This window comes from Dinoponera quadriceps, unplaced genomic scaffold (genome assembly GCF_001313825.1).
Source record: "Dinoponera quadriceps isolate SergipeBrazil2010 unplaced genomic scaffold, ASM131382v1 scaffold1471, whole genome shotgun sequence".
NCBI classification, from domain to species: Eukaryota; Metazoa; Arthropoda; class Insecta; order Hymenoptera; family Formicidae; genus Dinoponera; species Dinoponera quadriceps.
The window spans coordinates 838,394-858,193 of NW_014555591.1; the positions used below are offsets into that span (position 1 = coordinate 838,394).

A 19,800-nucleotide genomic window follows, 5' to 3' on the forward strand; every position below is an offset into this window, starting at 1 on the left:
GCTGACTACATTACGCCGACTATATAAGATAGCCGGGCAACCATCCTATCCCCACAGACCGAGCCAGATCGGCGAACCGTTCACAGACGGGCCACAAGGAGCTTGCGTCCCGATCGGTCACGAGGCGTCGTTTCGCCGATAGCCGTTCGCGCCGGAGATATCACATCCAGCCATCGCTTTTTTTTCTCTCTCTCTCTCCCTCGAGAGAGAGACGATACATCGTTGACACGTTCATAGGGAAGTGAGAGAGCGATTGTTCGGGGTTGGGTGACGAGCAGCGGACGAGCTTCCGCCGCGCGGCCGAATCAACGTCTCACCGACAGCCACGTGCCTCGACCTGAGCGAGAATTCCCACGCAGAGGGGATTTAAATCTCCGCTCGGCCCGAAATCGTAGAACGTCGAGCGTGCTCTCGCAGCGGGACCTGTCCGACGAAACTTCAAAGAGCGCCGCGGGACATCTCTCCCGGGACGTCATCGGAAAGAGAAGGAAAGTGAAAGAGAGAAAGAGCGAGGAGCAAAAGGAGAAGAAAGAAGAAGAAGAGAAGCAAGAGGGCCCCTCTCTCTCTCTCTCTCTCTTTCTGAAGTGAAGAAAGCTGTGATTGTGCCGAAGGATGATCTCTATCAGCCTCACCACGTGCTTCCTATTGGCCTTCACTATAGTGGCCTTGATCTTGGTCCTGATAGATCAGAGGAGGTCGAAGAAAGCGCTGAAGAATAAGCTGTACGACGGTGAAGAGTCCCTGACGGATCCACCCGGACCCAAACCCTGGCCGGTTTTGGGCTCCCTTCATATTTTGGGACGCTACGATGTACCGTACAAAGCCTTCGCCGACCTCGCCAAAACCTACAACAGTCAGGTGGTCAAGCTCCAGTTGGGCTCCGTGCCTTGCGTCGTCGTCAACGGGCTGGAGAATATCAAGGAAGTTTTGATCGCCAAGGGCCAATACTTCGACTCGAGGCCGAACTTCGTCAGATATCATCTCCTCTTCTGCGGCAACAAAGAGAACTGTAAGGAGCTTTCTTGTATCTTTTATCTTGATCTTTCCTCTATTCTTCCCTCGCGACCGATCGAGAATCTCCGCCGGATCGCTCACAATTTGCAAACTCGAAGCATTGTTTTTTTTATATCGAATAAATTATCTAGATATAGGTGGAAATAAGAATAAAAGAACGTATAAATCGGTCCATAGAAGCTTTGTACAGGAGAGAACTTGGTAACAAAAGTGTGAAATACCTTGGAACGGATACGGTAACTGATTTGCATTGTTAATATATTAGAACAAGAATAGATCAATGATATTTATCTAATCTGGTTATGCAAGCTATATTTACTACCTGAGGCGGTGGAAAGTGATCAATATTAATAACCATCGATACATTGTATAATTTCGTATCGGGATCTCGTAATAATTTCTCAACGTGATTTCCCAACGACGACAATTTTCTATTGACCTACGCCTACATTTCGAAATAAAATTCATCTAACGACATATCATATAATATTAATAAAAGTGAATCCGCTGTTATTTTCAGCCTTCCAGTAGCAAGTTTTATATTTTTCCTTTCAAAATTCTTGAACGAAGCTTTTACATTTTCTCGGATTTCTATCCGCATATTTCTATCCGCTGTGGATAGAAATCCGAGAAAAAAATGCCGTTATTAAAAAATTCTCCTAATTGACAACGCGAATGTTGAAGTTAATTTATAAACGACGCAGAGGCATTTAATTAAATGCTAACAACAAAACGTTCGCGAGAAAAAGCTAATGATAGACAATGTCGCAATGCGTAACCAAAGTAGTCGGCCTAGAACACCTTGCGTGTTTATCAAAACAAAGCTCTTTCCGATCGCTTCGTCGCAACGGGCCGGTGATAATTGGAAACAACTCATTAGCAGTAAACACTTTCCGATCGCCCGTCGAAACTGACACCGATTGCGCTCGCGCAATCACTGCGAATTAGGTCTGCGCACACATTCGCCGAGATAAAAGCAGCGTGTGCTTTGGGTCACAGTTAGCCGTTCCGGCCCACCTCGGCGAAAGAAATTCCGGCTGATTACGATTTATCGTCCCGATCGCGAATCCCGCCGCTCGTTAGCGCCTCTCGTCTTCGGGGGCTTCTGAAAGCTCGCTAACGACCTTGTCGCGAATGCACGCGACACGTGAGCGACGTATGCGCGTGCACGAAAACCGCGATTTACGCTCCTTCCTCGTGCGCTTTCGCCTCCTTCGTGCGACCGTCCGAAACTCGTGCTAAGGTCAACGCAGAAGCGGTACCAAGTGCAGCCGGAAAGGTCACGGTACCACTTTCACGCGTTCCTGGCTCACCCGGCAGCCGGCAAACAGGATCAAGGCTGATTCACCAGAATTGCTGCCGCGGCCGCCGCCGTGTTTCGCGATCCAAGACGACCGCTTTAACCCTTTCCATCGCGCGCTCCTGTCCATTACGGCGGTATACTTTATTTTCACGCACACTTTTCACTGCGAGGCGACTTCCACGGTCGCTTCTAGAACGTTTCTCCGTTTGTTCGAGACAGCGAATAGCGATTACACAATCCCACGATTATTTACGTCATGCGGCACAATAAATGGAATGCCGATTAATCGCGATTTTGCGCAGTCTCCTCTTGATGACGGAAATTCCCTCCGGTGTGACGGAAAGTTATTCGTTTTCGACGGTGACGTTGATTGACTACTTGATACAGCGCTTTTTTTTTTTCAATTACGTCACGCTTGCTTGAGAACATCGCGAACTGCCGAGAGTCTCGCGATTGAAATGATCAGACAAGCAGTCACTCATCTCGTGGGATAATTAACCCTCTCGTTTCGAGCCGATCACGTTCGCCGGGAAGGCCGCTCTTCAGGTTCTCGGGCGCAGCCGAGAAACCGGGTCACTTCCTGTTGCCGTCTCCACTCGCGTGTGGCCGCCGCTTCGATTTCATATCGCGAGCGCGCCTACCGCTTGGCGATCGCTTTTCTGCCGAGTCCGCTGGACAACGATCGATGTCCGCGTTGTATTTCCGCGTGCGTAGTGCGTGCGAAGGTGCGGGAAGAAGGCGCGAAAGCGGAGAGGGTGCGTGCGTCGACGGATTTTTCTCTCCCGCGAGCCGACGACGTTTCGAAACGTGCGACAGGATGTTTGACGAGGTCAAGTTTGACGCCGCCGTGCCGCTCGTCCCTTTCTCGATTCAGTCATTTGAGCCGCGACACGTTCGCCGAATCGCGTCATTCCGACGTCAGCTGTTTTTGTCGCAAGTCGTTAGAAATTGCTTTCGACGATGAGAGAAGTCAGCCGGCAATGTTGAAGTAATTTTAAAAGCACAATGCCGGGACTGACGGGAGTGAAATTACACTGAGAAATGAGTTTGGTTAAATTTATCTGACGATGCGAACGCGTCTCGGTCGGAGGAAACGAAATTTCTAGCTTCTCGTGAATTAACTTTGGTTCTTGCGAGAAATTCTGTTTCCTTCAACCAAAATAACTTTGGTTATCCATTATCAAGTAGATCCAACCAAACTCATTTTTATGTGTAATCACGGAAAAAAATAGTCTTAAATCAATGACAGATATTCTCATATATGAGCAACGATATTTTAATTTTTTTTAGAAGCTTTTTGGTCTTGAATCGAATTCAAGTAATACTTGCATCAATAGAAATTCAATCAAATCAAAACTAAACATGTTCTAAGAAGATTATAATATCCTTATAATTGAGAATATCTATCATTGATTTATATATATGATTAATATTTTTCCGTGACGTAATAATGGTTTAACATCCAAAATAATTCAGATCGAGTCGATAGTTACTAATTTGTAAATATCAGCTGCAATTTCACACATCGATGAGTGTTCTCACACAGAGAAGAAAGATGGATTGAATCGACGCGACACAAACGAACCAAATGGCGATCGTTGAAGGAAACCAAATTTGTGGTTTTAAGAACCAAATTTGGTTCACGAGAACTCGAAATTTTGCTCCCTTCGCGTCGTTCAAGACTCAAATTTGGTTCATAGGAACCGGAAATTCGGTTTCCTTCGAAGATACGTTCGTTCGCGTTAATTCAACTAATCTTTTATCTCCGTAGATGTTTCAGTTAACTAATTAAAATTAAAAACGTATATTCGCGTACCTTCGCGTCCAGCAGAGCTTATTTGCAACGGGGCGACGACTTAATCGGTCTTTCTTTCCCTTCGTTTCCGCAGCCCTGGCATTCTGCAACTGGTCGGACGTCCAGAAGACACGCAGGGAAATGCTGCGGGCGCACACTTTCCCGCGCGCCTTCACCACGCGGTACAACCAGCTGAACGGCATCATCGGCGCCGAGATGGATTCCTTGGTTAATCACCTGGCGGCCACCTCGGGCAGTGCGTTGCACGCGAAGTCGCTGATTCTGCACACGTGCGCAAACGTCTTTGTCAAGTACTTCTGCTCGCGGCGCTTCGGCCTGGAATACGCCCCCTTCCGCGAGATGATCGAGAACTTCGACAAGGTGTTCTACGAGGTGAACCAGGGCTACGCCGCCGACTTCATGCCGTTCCTCATGCCGTTGCACTCGAGAAACATGTCGAGGATGGCCAACTGGAGCCACGAGATCAGGAAATTCGTGGACACGGACATCATCAGCGACCGTTTGTCCGACTGGAAGTCGGTGATACCCGAGGAAGACTACGTAGACTGCCTGATCAATCACGTGAAGACCGACGCCGAGCCGAAAATGAACTGGGACGTGGCGATGTTCGCGTTGGAGGATATCATCGGCGGCCATTCGGCGGTCGGCAACCTCCTCATCAAGATCTTGGGCTACTTGGTCACTCGACCGCACGTGCAGAAAATCGCACAGGCGGAGATCGATCGGGTCGAGACTTCGGGAAGGTTCGTCGGCCTGGAGAACAGAGGAAATATGCCATACACGGAAGCCATCATTCTCGAGGCGATCAGGCTGATTGCAAGCCCGATCGTGCCGCACGTCGCCAACCAGGATAGTTCCATAGCCGGTGAGTAGATATCTCTCTCTCTCTCTCTCTCTCTCTCTCTCTTTCTGCAATATTTTATTGGAACGGTTTCTCGAATGGCACGTACTTTTCGCTGCGTCGGCCAATTCGAAGCGAGCGACTTGCTGAGCTTCACAATGTGGGAGATTTGCAATCTACCTACCTCCGACTTCTGCGAATTTGATTAATTTTAGACTGTCCGATATATAAAAAAGAAAATACGAAATCAGGGTGACGCTTCAGAAAATTTTGCTGACTTCGCATGATCTTCCGTTTCAGGCTACAAGATCGAGAAAGACACGTTCATTTTCTTGAACAACTACGACCTGAACATGTCGGACGAGCTGTGGACTTCCCCGGAGGAGTTCATGCCGGAGCGATTCGTGCAGAACGGCAGACTCCAAAAGCCGGAGCACTTCCTGCCTTTCGGCGGCGGCCGGAGGTCCTGCATGGGCTACAAGATGGTCCAATACATCAGCTTCTCGACGATAGCCACCCTGCTGAAGAACTTCAACATACTGCCGGTGGAGAAGGAGAAATACAAGGTCCCCATCGGCAATCTCGCGCTGCCTCAGAGCACCTTCGTCTTTCGTTTCGAGAGCCGGTAGGGTAGAGGAAGCGCGACGGTCATGACGAAGGTGGATCCGGTCGGATCAGCGACATCGTAGACGCGACTTCGTCTCTTCGACGAGCGCTCGATCGCACTCGTCGTCCGGTTCGACCTGAGAGCTGCGCTCTGGAATCTTCACGGACAACGAAGAACACAGACAGCGATCGTAGAGACGAATCGAGTCGTGGCCCGAGGCCGATCGTCGGTCGATTACATCAGTAAGCCGATCGTCGATCGAGCGACGTCGTCTCGTGCGTCTCGCACAGAGCTTCCGTTTCGCCGGCGCGACGCGGAGGACCAGCAGCTAAGAAGAGGCTCTTCGAATCCAACGAAGCTTTATTGACATTAGGGAGGACTGTATACAGGCTGAACAGGTGGCAAGTATTCGATCTCCGGCGCCAACAGAGCTTTACTGACATTACTAGATCGTTAAGCTAGCTAATTCGACCGTTCCCCGACGTGAGCCCTAAGTGCGGGAACGTATGCGCGCGGACGAGTCTCAAAAATCCCCGAGTCTTAAGTTGCGTGAAAAGTGAAATCTCGAGCCCGCTTCGCACCGTGTCGCACCGCCTTCCGTTCATCACGTTTGCTCCCTCGGATTTTCCAAAACGACGCCCGGCTTCCTATTATCGAGTCGTACCGCTCAAATCAACGTAACAATTAGCAATTATTGTTAGTAATTACTTTAATCGTTTAATGGATGTCTTATAGGTAACGGTATTGCACTTTTAATAGCGAAATTTCAATTTCACTCGAGCTTGCCGGAATAATTTCAACGTTCCATATGTATGATCGAATCATAGCGATGGATGATTACGACTGGTCCATGGATGTAGGAATATAAAGATGTAATCACAGAGGGATGAAGCCACAGAGAGAGGGGGTGAAAACCTGTGCCTGATTTTGATTGGTTTTTTACCGTGCGCAAGTTCCTTAAGAAAGATCATCGTGAGATTTCTTAATAAACGCTTAAAGATATCTTAAAAATGACTAATGCGTCGATTTGAGAGCTTCTATTCACCAAGTAGGAACCAAAAACCGTCTATTTTTTCCATTATTTTAGCTGTTTTATTAATATTTATATTATTAATTATTAATAATTGCTCTCCACGATTTTATTATTGAATGTTCGCGTACAGGATGCGGCCCATGGATACACATTTTATTCTACATTTTCGACTGGTTTTTACATTTAGAATAACTTTCTTGTATATAGAATATTCGGCCGAGGATTGGCCGAATTCTTCTTTACTCTACAAAACTTTAACCCCGACTATCTCGAAAACGAAGGTTCGAACAAAAAAAAATGTTATTCTTTTCTTACGAATTTTCGCATAGAATCGCCTCCTACTCATTATATTATGAATTTTTCACTTATCACTGAATTATATATTCATGTTCTTATCACTCCGTTTATAATTAGCGGTACTGCGCATGAGTACAACTCAACCAATCAAATCCAGGCACAGTTTTAGAGATACCCTCAAATCGGCTTCATCCTCCCTGTCCATAAACTCAGCTTACACTGTACCCTTACACTTCTACATCCATGGATCGGTCACGTCGCGGTCATTCACGGTATCCTTGCTGAATCGGAGACCGGTGATCATTGAGCCTCGAGCACGTGCGCGGACTGTTTTAGAAAAATTGTCACGCCCAGTCTGACTACCACTAATCGTCTGGCGACTGCTCGTCTGTGCTGACGAGACCTCCCGCGTCTAACAAAAGAGATATCGCGGTGAAGAGTACCAGGGTCAAGTCCGAGCGATCTGTGTGTACAGCACTTCGGTTATAAAATCGATACTTGAGGGTGATCGGGGAAGAAGAAGACTGACAGTCAGGACGGAACCACCCGATGGCTTCTTCGAGTTTAAACGTGTGTGTCGTCGTAGCTTAAGTTTGTTCCGTCGGAATATGCGTATCGTTAATCGACCGCACTGAACGGGCGCGTCTATAACACTCTTCAAGATCCTCTCGCGCAGAAGTGGATCCCGCACGTGAGAAAAACTTCAAAGCGAGACCGCGCAGGGGAGCACTTTTTCACTCGGAGAGACTTAAGATTTTATTGTTAATTCTATTCTCTAGTAGAAACGCGAGTAACTCTCGCGTTCCGTTGCGTGGAAAGCCGTTAGTACGCGTGCTCACAGGGCGACGTCGCGTTCTTGTTTCTTTTTCTTTTCGTTCTATACTGAGGAAAAGTGTAGCCGAATCAACGAGATTTTGCTCGAATGAACGCGATTTCTTTTCAAGCGCAACGTATAGAGCCCACTGAACGAATTACATAATTCTTGTAGTGAGTAAACAGTCGATGCAAGGATCGCGATTTGGCCAGCAATTACATCAACGCAACACGTTGCTGCGACAACATTGTAATTTGTTCAGTGGACATAACGTTTCTTTGAGCGAGAGTGACCGTCGATTTTAACGATCCAACCGTTTTTTTTTCTCTCAGTGTACACACCGAGCGTCTTAGTGTTATTAAATTATCGCGCACGTACCTCGTCATCTTCGTCATATATCTTCGTCGCATCGTCTCCGATACTTGAATTGTCACGATGCGAGGTGGTGCGGTGCAATTCTGGGAGCAAGAAAAAAGGTTCAACAAGGGAGAAAGAGAGCCGTTTGAAAGACCTTACTCTATAATAATGCTCGAGGAGACTCGGGAGAGATAGTGAGAGAGGAAAACACCGTTTCTCCGAAACGGTTTCTGAACACGTTTCCGAACGGAACTCGGCGATCCTCGGCGAAAATTATTTCTCTCGACGTACCACCTCGCAGATAATAATATTTATTTCGATTATCCAGCGTCTCTCTGCGTTTGCATCGTGTTATTATAATAATTATTTGATTAATATTATGGTTATTCTATATTATTATTAATTTTAATTGCGTTTATTATTATCATCATTACTATCGCATTACTTACGTTATTATTACCGTCATTATCGTCAGCAGTTATGGTAGTTGTTCATTCTATACTTTCTCGCCTTATTTCTCCACCGAACCTCGCTCATATCCCCCCCCCCCTTCTCCATTCACGCTTTCACACTCGTAAACTGTACATTGTGTTTGTTATTTAATTATCGTGATTGTTACGTCATTTGTTAATTTATTATTTAAGATTTTAATGTTAAAAGTAAGAGAATAAAATATGAGATGCGCATATATATATATATATATATATATATGCGTACGTGTATTTGTATTTATGTCACAGTACATCTCCGGTACACCTTGAGTATAGATTGTAAATTAATTAATCAAGATTTGATTCACATACAATCGTGTCTTACAGTCTATCGCTCGAAAACACCCGCCCTCGACGTCGTCTCTCGATTTCGCTGCGGAAAAATATTTCGTACAAAAGGGATTGACTGATCGCAAGATGGACTGTTACAGGACGACTCAGGTCCCGGATATTTATTATCGCAAGCATTAGAGCGCTCTTCAGCCTTGTGTAGATAATATTAGATATCGATGACACGCGAACGCGAATGCTATCTTCGCCGTTATCGGCTGGCTCTCGATCGCTATCGTCGCACTTCGTTCGGTTTTATCGTAAAGTAAGTCGCATTTAATCCGCGTAAATCCGCATAAATCCGCGAAATACGCGTTGCCGACACAAACTATAAACTTCTGTTTGCTTAACTACGCAGTCTAATAGCTTTCAGCACTCAGATAAGGGCGATCGCACGTTCTTGAGTGCAGTTCTTCAAATATTCGACGCGATGTTTTTCACTCCTAACAATGACAATATTATAACACTTTATCAACGATAATTTTTGCACTTTATTAATTATACGCGTTATCGATGCTTGGCGCCGATATCGTTTGAAGTAGTTCGATTAATCCAGAAATTGAAAACGATAAACGATATCGCCGAGATTTTAATTTGCCTTCTTCTGTATAACGTCAGAGTATTTTTCGCAATATGATGATATTACAAAATCGGGATTTATCTCGAAAATCTCGCTACACTCGCATTATTGACCAGCAAATACATATATATTAAATCGTGAAATGTCAGTAAATAATAAAAATTAAATAATAATAATAATACGAAATATATGCCGCTCAAAATGTCACTTCTGAGATTACGGATCTCTCTTTCTCTTGTAAGTAACTTTCGGACTAGAGGAAATCTTAATTCACATACGTACTTTGCATATTAAAATAATTATCAATAAATGGCACTATTTGCGCGATCTTTTAAAACCGGGCAGGTAAAGTCGCGTGTAAAGCCGCATGCCATTCGGACAGTAGAACTTTCATCCAAGTGGCAATCAGTTTCTTGAAATGACAGCATATATTACTTCTCTTTGCGAACGCTACGCCAACGTCTCCGCGTTCAATCTCTTTTTCCACGTTTTAAAATAATATACGCGCAAAAAGAGATCTGACCTTGAGGACTTGAGAAGAAGATTATTGTAGCGCCATTGCATCACTGATTTCGACCTTGCGAATATCTTGAATCGCCGCGCGTTGAAGTATCACAAAGCGACGATATCCGTCTTATTTCTTCCGTCGGTTGTGCGCCATCCGCGTGAAAAATGCACCCCGAGCTCCTCCTCTTCCGAACCCTCAACATCATTCTGGCTGTGATTTCTAACCAAATGCAGTAAATATCTTCAATGTAACAAGCCGACGGAGGTGTCCTTCGGACCGACCACGGTCTCCGTCGGCTGCAGCTCGAAGGTGTTCTTCTTCTTCGAGAACATGTCCTCGATCTCGCGCAGAGTCTTGCCCTTCGTCTCGGGCAGGCATATCGTGACGAAGACAGCGCCGACCAAGGACGTCACCGCGAAGAAGAGGAACACACCGTGTTTGCCCATGGCATCCAACATGTCCGGGTAGGTTTTGATGGAAACCGAGCTGAAGATGTAGCCTATGCAGGTCGTCAAGCCGGACAATATGTCCTTGACCTTGGAGGGGAACACCTCGCCCACCATAGCGAAGGGGATCACCAGGAAGCCGAGTGTGCTGGCGAATATGTACATGAGCACGCACACCGCTGGGATCACTCCGCCGTCCTCGATGATGTACCCTTTGTCCTCCAAGAAGAGGTAGGTCGACAATCCGCCCATGAAGACGGCCATGCCGATGCCAGAGACGATCGACGGTATTCGCCGGCCGTACTTCCGGGACACACCGGCCACCAGGAGGCTGCCGACGAGCCGGGTCAAGCCGATCAGGACGGCGCCGAGGTAAGGATCCAACGTGACTCCTGAGCTGACGATGATGTCGACGGCGTAGTAGATGACGACGAAGAGCCCGGAGAACTGCTGGAAGAAGAAGTAGGCGAGCATAATGATGAACGGCATCATGGCGTTCCTCTTGAGCAAGTGCTTAAGCAGGTTCTGCTTCTTCTTCTGCGGCCGCGGCTTCAGCTCGAAGAGGAGCTCGGCCGGCGCCGCCTCGTCCTTCGGCACGCCGCGGAACTTCTTCAGGATGTTCAACGCCTCGTCCGGGCGATTCTGGTCCCGCAGCCACAGCGGAGTCTCCGGTATCACCAGCAAGGTAAGGCCGATCGACAGCAGCGGGAATAATGCGCACATTAAGGACACCATTCGCCAGTTGTCCTTTGACAGAGAGATAAAGAGACCCGATAAATTATTCACTGTCGATCGTACTTTGTGTCGCACTGGCGGAGCGCAAAAATTTCGCGTTCAAACTGTAATTTACGGCGACCACTTTCAACAGGCACCAGACAAGTCAATCGATGTCTCGAGCGCGACGGCGATAAAATAGCCGACATTACAACTCCAGTTGGGCGAGAGAAAGAGAGAGACTTCGAGCCGCGCGTGTCGAAGTGTCGCAACTCCGAATAAATTTCACTCCGCGGGCCATTAACGTGATGCATTCGCTGCCGTTAGTAGAAGGTATCTGTCGTGCGAAAATCGCTCACCTTGAAAATATAGCCGAATACATAAACGATGAGGACACCGAGGGCGATGGAGATGCTCGTCCATGTGACCATCGTGCCCCGCCACTTCGGGCCCGCTATCTCCGCCACGTACACCGTCGTCGGCACCGAGGCCATGCCGGTGGCCACACCGGAGATCACTCTGCCCGCCACGATCTGCTCGTAATTATTCGCCAGGTAGATCGTCACCCAACCCGCCATCGAGAGCAGCGACGTCACGAGCAGGCTGACTCTTCTCCCTCGCCTCATCGTGACGCTCGACAGCAGGCAGCCGACGGGCGTACCCAATGCCGACGCGGTTGCTACGCAATCGAATCAGAAGTCATTTTCACTAACAACGATCTTGGGTCAGTTTGAAAAAATTCGGCTCGATTCGACTGTGCTCGGTGTGGAAAGAAAATTCACCAACTAAGCAACGTCGCGGATACAAGAGCGTTATTAAGCTGATGTTTTCCTTGCACGCTTCTTGTCGTTTTAAGTCGTGTCATTTCGCACGACTGGACGTGTTGACTCACAATTGAACGTTTCAAATGACGCAGTATAAAACGGTAAGAAATATGTAAGAATCTTATCGTCGTCCTTCGCTTTCTTTAATTTGCAAAAGTTCGTTGGCTTTTAATCAGACTTCTCTTGTTAATAGTAACGATACATGTTATGTGTCCAATCGAGATATGATTATTTATCAATAGTTATCGGCCGCTCTCTGTCACTCTCAGGTAATTCCCCGATTCAATATCTGTAAAATGATTTATCTTTTGGACTACCGACACATCACCGGCGAATTTTTGCAAGTTCTTCCAACGTATAAGGATTATCAGCACTGTTTATCATTACGTATACATGACGCTATTAATTGAAAATCGAAGCGAGCTTTACGACTGACGCAATAGTTGAGGCAAACTTCTGTTCCGTTGAGCGATGATCGAACAGAGTCGACTGTGAGCCGGAGAGAAGCAACTACAATCAAGGGAGTAATTTCTGCATCACTGACCAACCCAGTTCGCCTGAGCAGCGTCAAGTTGCACGTCACTGGTTGGCGAGGTTAGCGGGCCCAATGCCACTGCGCTGTAGCCGAAACCCATCGCTGGTCCCACTACCGTGGCATTGGCGCACAAGCCCATCAACACCTGCGGGAAGAAGATCGCGAGTCACGAAAAGGAGAGAGATCAGAGATAACACCGCACGGAGAGAACAAAGGTTTATCAATACAGTAGCAGCAAAAAATTTGTTTGGATAGCACAAAGGATTTATTAAGGGTACTAATTGCTATATGCTGGATACATGGACAATTCATACTCTTAACAAATCTTATTTTGTCCAAACACATTTTTTGCTGTCTAAACGAATCTTGTTTGCGTCATTATGTTGGCAAACATTTGCCGTTCTAACCAAATTTGTTTTCTCCGTGCGAGGGAAGTCACGCACTGAGGATCGAGAGGGATTCGTATTGAAAATTCAGCGGCGTGCTTCGGCGGAACGGAGGAATGATTTTTCGTGCGTCACTTATTTGCGTTGTCTCGAGATGTGACGCGCAAGCTGGTGAGTTCGATAGTTAAAAATCGTCGGATTTACATAAAGTCGAGCGACGATAAACAGTCGCAGAGCGAAGCACCGCCACCGGAGGCTGAGGTTAACGAAAAGTGCATCGGGTTTTTGTCTAAGCAACTCTGTTATCGCGCCGTCCCCTGCAGCGGCTATTATGCATGCGGGTAATATTAGAACCGGTTTAACGAACGACTGCACGGACGGAAGGTGGGGTGGCCGGCAATTAAACAACGTCTTGAGGACTCGTCCATGAAATCACGACGTTTAGCTGATTGATCGTGCGAGCCGCTTGGCTGCAATAATAATGACTCGTGCAAAGCGCTGTGCACCTACATTTTCGGTGATACTATTGTCGAACTTTCCCAGATGAATTCCAACGGAAATCCAAAGAAACTCGTGTAAATCACGTACAGGATATTAGAAATCTATATAGGAATCCGCATAGTATGTGAAAATCCACATACACGGAGAAAGAAACGTTTGAATCAATAGAATTTCCAACAACACGCGTGATTGGGGTGGGTCCTCTTGATTCAATGGCGCTATCATTGAAACTATTGAATTGAATATTGAATTAATATATAATTTAATACTTTAATTATTGAAACAATGCGCAATGCAGTACATATAATACGCAATACAACACAATACATTTTAATGATATTTATTATTGAACCAAGATTTACTCCAAACGCGTTGCTGTTGGAAATTTTATTGATTCAACGGATTTGTTTTCTACGTGGAATTCACGTGGAATGTTGTTGTTTGGAGCCTGGGTTTTTAGTACAGATCCTCAAAGATAACCATGAGATTTCATAGAAATTTCTTATATGTGTTCCCACCTGGTTTTATTCACTAACTTAATATGATCTTAAACATAAGATTTGACTGTGAATATTAGCCTATGATATGATATATGGAACTAAATGATTTCAAACAAAATGATGAAACATTTGCTTGAAACGTATTCATCAAATCTTGGTAGTTGTAATTAAAACTTCCTTTCAATATTATCTGCGGGTTAAATCGGCGGTGACGCGCGCCGAATTAATAGCACGAATCATAATACATATAGAGTCTTATCGTCACTTTGGATCGTAATATTTTGTATTCCCTTTCTCGAGCGATAACTTTCTCGAGGAATTTATCGCGAAGCTCGGCCTGTCGCTCGAGTAGTCACGGTGTCACATATTTGCCATTTTCTGTATGTAGTCACGTATTAACTTTTATTGCTGCATTATCCCAACATTTACATGCCGGAGAGACTCCACGACAGATATCATGCAAATGGAAACAGATGTATATCAAGAATAGCGTTGTTTCGCGCAAAGCGAAGAATACCGGAGATTAGCTGACTAGCGCTATTGAAATGTAAATATAAATCAACGTGGCGCGAATAAGAATCGGAGCAAGTGTGGTAATACTTGCATTCTTCTTCCCCTTTTTTCCAACGAAGCCGATGATTTTATATTTTCACGCTCGTATATACTTCATGTTCTTCGTATATATCTTCGTATATATATCTCAGTCTTCGATCGCTTGCAATGCGACGACTTTTTTGTGGACTTCTCGCTCCCGATTAATAATAATAAATCATCAAGAACGTGAACACGTGTTTTAGTGATCCGTATAATTTACCGGTAAAATATGAATTTTCCAGAGCAGATCGCGACTACTACATATCCTGTTTTGATTTCGTCATTAAATTTACATTTCATCTTGTTTTTGCACATTCCGCGACTTCACGCACGAAGGATGCATCCGAGATGAACGCAAAGAGGAAACGACGAGTGAGAAACGGGATGTGTCAGCGCTGCGATAACATCACATCTCAAAAGTCCCACACATTGCGATGTCTATTGTGAAATTGCGTGTACAACAATCATATGTTAATTTCTGCATAATTACTATACTATTACTGTACACTCGATTGTAAATAGTGTGTAGCGGAGTATTACACACATATTTTTCATCGTTCGTTCATCCGTGCGATCGACAAAACGCGAGAATCGATATTAAGGAGAGTATCTTGTAATAAATAATTAATATTGATGAGCTGTCTGTTTTCAATATTAACTGACAGAACAAAGGTTCCAGTAATGACACCCGGCGATGAAACATGCTTCTTATTCCTACGCAAATGATCTGTATCTGCTTTTAATAATTATTGTGTGACGTCGTCATTGACGCACGGAGAAAAAGTCTGTATTAACTAGGAAGGAAACAGTCAGATGCATTCTGATAGAAGATTCTGGTTGTAAGAATCAGAAATTCCCTTTCCTTCAGCCTTCAACGCGTTTGGTTGTTTCCTTTCTGGTTAATGCAACAAGATTTGCTGCTCTTTTTTTAAGAGATATATTTAACGTAACGCGCTGCGGTTTACGTTTTTAGAAAGATAAAAATACTTCAGCATACTTGATAAATTACTCCTTTCCGCTCCCATCTCTTTTTCTCACGGGCGTCGGGTTCCACCTGTAAAAAAGAAGATTAAGACAGATTTTAATTTTAGATCGTTTTAATTGGATCTTCATGATGATATAGTTATCTAACTTGAAATATAGCGTTTGAATTAAGTTCAGCCGATGAAAATTTTGTTCTACGTTTCGCTGTCTTTCGTTAGTTTATTATCTCATAGAATCGATGAGTCGCATACGAAAGAAAGGGAAGATCGTCGGATTATTAACGATGTCGAGAGCACATCGTCCAATGCTTGGCCTGACGGAAAGAATATATTTCATCGCGAGGCGTATCAGGGTTTCTCGCGATCATGACCCCTCTATCTGCCGATAATGCCGCTCTCGGGTATGATCGCGTATGTGTTTTACGATATCAAGACATCCGAGTAAAATTCCGAATCGTTATCATCGCATTCAGTGGGATTATTAATGATCTCTTCAAACTGATTTCGAAAAATCGTCATAGGAGAGAAAGATAATTAGAGCAGGCGATTACCGTGCTCAAACACTCGGGCGATAGCAAGGCTGTAAAAAAAAACTCGCGAATAACCGACGCGAAAGAAAGGAATTCCATGAGCTTTCGCTCTTTTGCGTTTTATCGCACTCTTAGACGTCGTAAAACCTCGGGAAGATACTTCGCCGAGGAGAGATGTGCAAGTACATACCTTGACTTCCACACACATCGATGAGTTAATACTGACGTTCGGGTTATTAATCCCGTCCGCTGTGTTATTGTTCATGATGAGTTCTTTCACTTCTCGCGTTTATTAACTCGATTATTAACCACGTCGGCCGTTAATAACACCGCGTGACGCGCGTTAACTCTCAACAAACTCTCAACAAACGTCCGTACTTTTATCATATAATTTATTCAAGCACAAAAGAGAATATCGATATATCGGTGTCTTTAATCTCTCGCAAGCATCACTCGTATCACTGCTTCCGCTCGATTTTAATTCGAACGTCCGCTCTCTCTCGATCGTTAATTTTCTCCCCCGCCCTCGGCTCTTTCCAGTACGCTCGCGATGCAATCCAACGTTTATATAATCGACGACGAATTCGCTGACACGTTACGAGATACCTTAAATCTCATCCACACTCATCGATCGATCGCTGCTACGGGTCGTTCAAACGATACGAGAGCGAGTCGAGTGTGCAATTAACTGCCAATTCCGCGTTGTAATGCGACCGTTCATAAGAGACCCACCAGTTTTAGATGCGAGGCTGTTCTTTCCTCCTCTTCCTCCCTTTCTCACTCCCTCCCCTCTATTCCCAGTCTTCTTCTTTCGGGTACAATATCGTCATGCGTATCACAATAGACGCCGCCGGTTCGTCAGCCGTTGTTTGTTTCGCCGGTTCGAATTATTCTCTCGATAATGTTCCGCGGATGCACTCACACGAGATCTCGTATTTTTTCAAACATCAGTCGTGAATGCTTCTAATCTCCGCGACTGAACGATCTCTCTCTCTCTCTCTCTCTGTTTGCTATTCGAGCGAACTTGCAGATATACTGCGGATCGCTCCGGAAAATTCCGAGCGATACAACTGTCTCTCTTTCGGTTGTTCCTCTTTCTTTCCCCTCAAACACCTCCAGATCACCAGGTCTCGGAAAGAGCCTGTTTAAATACCGGCTGCGCGATTCGAGGGATCGCGATGAGTACAAGGTGTCTCGTAAGTAAGTACGGTCGAGCTTCCGCGATTGAATATTGAAAATTCGGCGAACGAGCGCGCGATATTCTTCGCGCGGGACACTCGCAAGCTTCTCGGTTTGCGGCGCAAAATCTACTTGGCCGATGTGGCCACGGCTGCGATCGGTGCTATCCGAGGACTCGTTATTGACTGGCCGACGCAAGGATTTTATCTACTGCACCCGGTTGTGTTCTCCACTCCGGAACCATTCGCATCGCGCGATGATCTGTCGTATCGGCGTGAGGCGATGTTAACGAATATCGAATATACATTCGCCGTCTCCGACCTATATTGGGACTGATAAAGCAAGTGATTACGTAAAAAGGCAATCGAAAGTCGACCGTCTGGCGGATCGCGATTCGGCATAATAATATTTAATCGGATAGATTAATTATGACGCCAGCCATCGTGTAAGAGGAAATTAATACAATTTATTATTGTGTTTCAGGAGTTGCCCTTTCTCAGAGAGAGAGAGAAAGAGAGAGAGAGAGAGAGAGACAGCTAGCATGAAGATTTAATACAATTCAATTACAGTGATAATTTAATTCAATTTAATAGCAAGGGAAATTAGAGATTATATATTGGAGATTATAATTATAATAAAAACGATGTAAAATTAATGCATAAAGATAAGCAACACTAGGATGGATTTAGAATTCGGAAAAAATGTGAGAAATATTTCGCGAGGAATTAAACTATATTTTCGTCATCATTTCAGACTAAGTCGCGCTAAAAATAATGGCACTTGTCGTACATTATTTGCCCCTGTCAAATAAAATTCGTTGCCGCGTCACGGGATTACACACTTGGATTAGTTAATCCGAAACAACTGCTTGTCTCGCTCGATTGAAGCGGGCAAAATGCCCGGGCCGTTAATTAAAGATCGTTGGAATATTACGACGAGACTATATTATTTCGTTTAATATTCTCCATTATTAACGTCTATTGAGTAAGTCTATTGAGTTTATGTCAAATTCCGAACTTTTGGACATCAATTTGCGTAATAATTGCGAAGACGAATTATAATTAGCACTAGTAAATTTCATAACATTGATAACACTGAGCCCTTTAAACAATATACCATAATTAATATTAGCTTTCGACACAGGCGATTTAAACCAGATCCACTCGGCACATACATAATTTTAATTAATTTTAAGAACGAACGAAATTATGTACAAGAGTAAAAATTAGTTTTCAGCACATTTCAGCAAATTTATTTTTATTTTAATACACGTCTAGTATGAACATATCGCTCGATATTAAACATTTTTAAAGTTGAAGAATGACGACAGTCATTAGTGAATGTTATTGGAAGGAGAATGTATTTGACGCATTTTTCAGTATCTCTTTTCAGTCTCTTTAACAGATAATATTATAAGACATCAAGCAAGAAATATCAACGATAGCAATACGAAGATAAATTAATCATGAGCATGATAACGTAACGTGAATTGCCCAATTTTGCGGTTTATACGGGTGGCGTTAATTGCGTAACTCTTTCATTGAAATATTTACCAGAACTGTTGGAAGCTGTTCTTCTACTTGCATTTTCCTACTCACTTGGTTGGTCGCGCGCAGCCTTGACTTTAAATTATCGTCGTGTCATTATTTAATTATTGTTTATCAGCGACTCAATAGAGAAGGCACTTAGAAACGTATTTAAATGTCTTTAAAATGTCTGTTAAAAAGAATGACTGAAAGCACTTGAAAAAAAAATACATCGTTAAAAAGAACGATTCAAGGCACTTCGAAGAATATTATATTCATGAAAGAGCTGTTTTTGAAAGAATAAAACTATTAAAACTATCACACATACATCACATACTATATTATAATATATTTGAGTAACATATTATATTATATTATAATATATTGTATCATATATATTTACATCATAATCATTATATTGGAAAAAACTTTCTTTATTTGTACTTGCATGTTTTATCCCCTTTTAATTGTAAAATATTTAACTTTCAAATAACAAGGTTCCTGTGATCACACATATAACAAAATAGCTCAAATTTGACCGGTAAAAGCATATTGTAGTTTTTCAATTAATTTTACCAACTAGACACTTTTTATTCTCACAATAAGTGAGAAAATATTTAAAAGTAAACAAAACATATAGTAAAATATGCAAAATAATTGAAATATAAAATACATTACAATATTTATTTAAGTGGAAACCTTAAAAAAATCATGTGTTGTATATTCAATTTATTATTTTTCGTTAAGAAAGAATAATATAATATAATAATATAAATAAGTAATAAAATTATATACAATAAGGAAATAAAACAGGAAAAGAATTTCATTAAAAAAAATGTATGAAATGAAAATAAAAGAGAGAGAGAGAGAGAAAGAGATAAAGAGTTCGTTTCTCTCCTTTAATTAATCAAAAAGTAATTACAAATTATTATTATTGGTAATTCATGACAAATACTTTGTCAAAATAGTACAAAATTAAAAAAATTAATTAAGAATAAGTGATACAACAAAGTAGGTCGAGAGAGTGCGCAGGTAGGGGAATTAGATCTTATACCGAGCAAAATAATACAGTCCCACTTATTTTGCGTTAT

The 19,800-nt window shown here is 43.7% G+C and overlaps 2 protein-coding genes across 2 annotated transcripts; one reads left to right on the forward strand and one right to left on the reverse strand.

The window, feature by feature from the left end:
* The first annotated feature begins 612 nt into the window (after positions 1–612).
* Positions 613–5,603, forward strand: LOC106744752 (cytochrome P450 307a1-like). The gene is made up of 3 exons (XM_014619769.1): positions 613–1,009; positions 4,207–4,998; positions 5,275–5,603. Exons 1-3 carry the CDS (start codon positions 613–615, stop codon positions 5,601–5,603), a joined length of 1,518 nt encoding a protein of 505 aa, XP_014475255.1.
* Positions 5,604–8,767: 3,164 nt separating this feature from the next.
* On the reverse strand, positions 8,768–17,484 carry LOC106744779 (facilitated trehalose transporter Tret1-2 homolog). Its single transcript, XM_014619809.1, has 5 exons — positions 16,195–17,484; positions 15,489–15,545; positions 12,520–12,655; positions 11,511–11,830; positions 8,768–11,184 (listed from the first exon to the last, which is right to left on the reverse strand). Exons 1-5 carry the CDS (start codon positions 16,267–16,269, stop codon positions 10,234–10,236), a joined length of 1,539 nt encoding a protein of 512 aa, XP_014475295.1. The 5' UTR covers positions 16,270–17,484; the 3' UTR covers positions 8,768–10,233.
* Between the last annotated feature and the right edge of the window lie 2,316 nt (positions 17,485–19,800).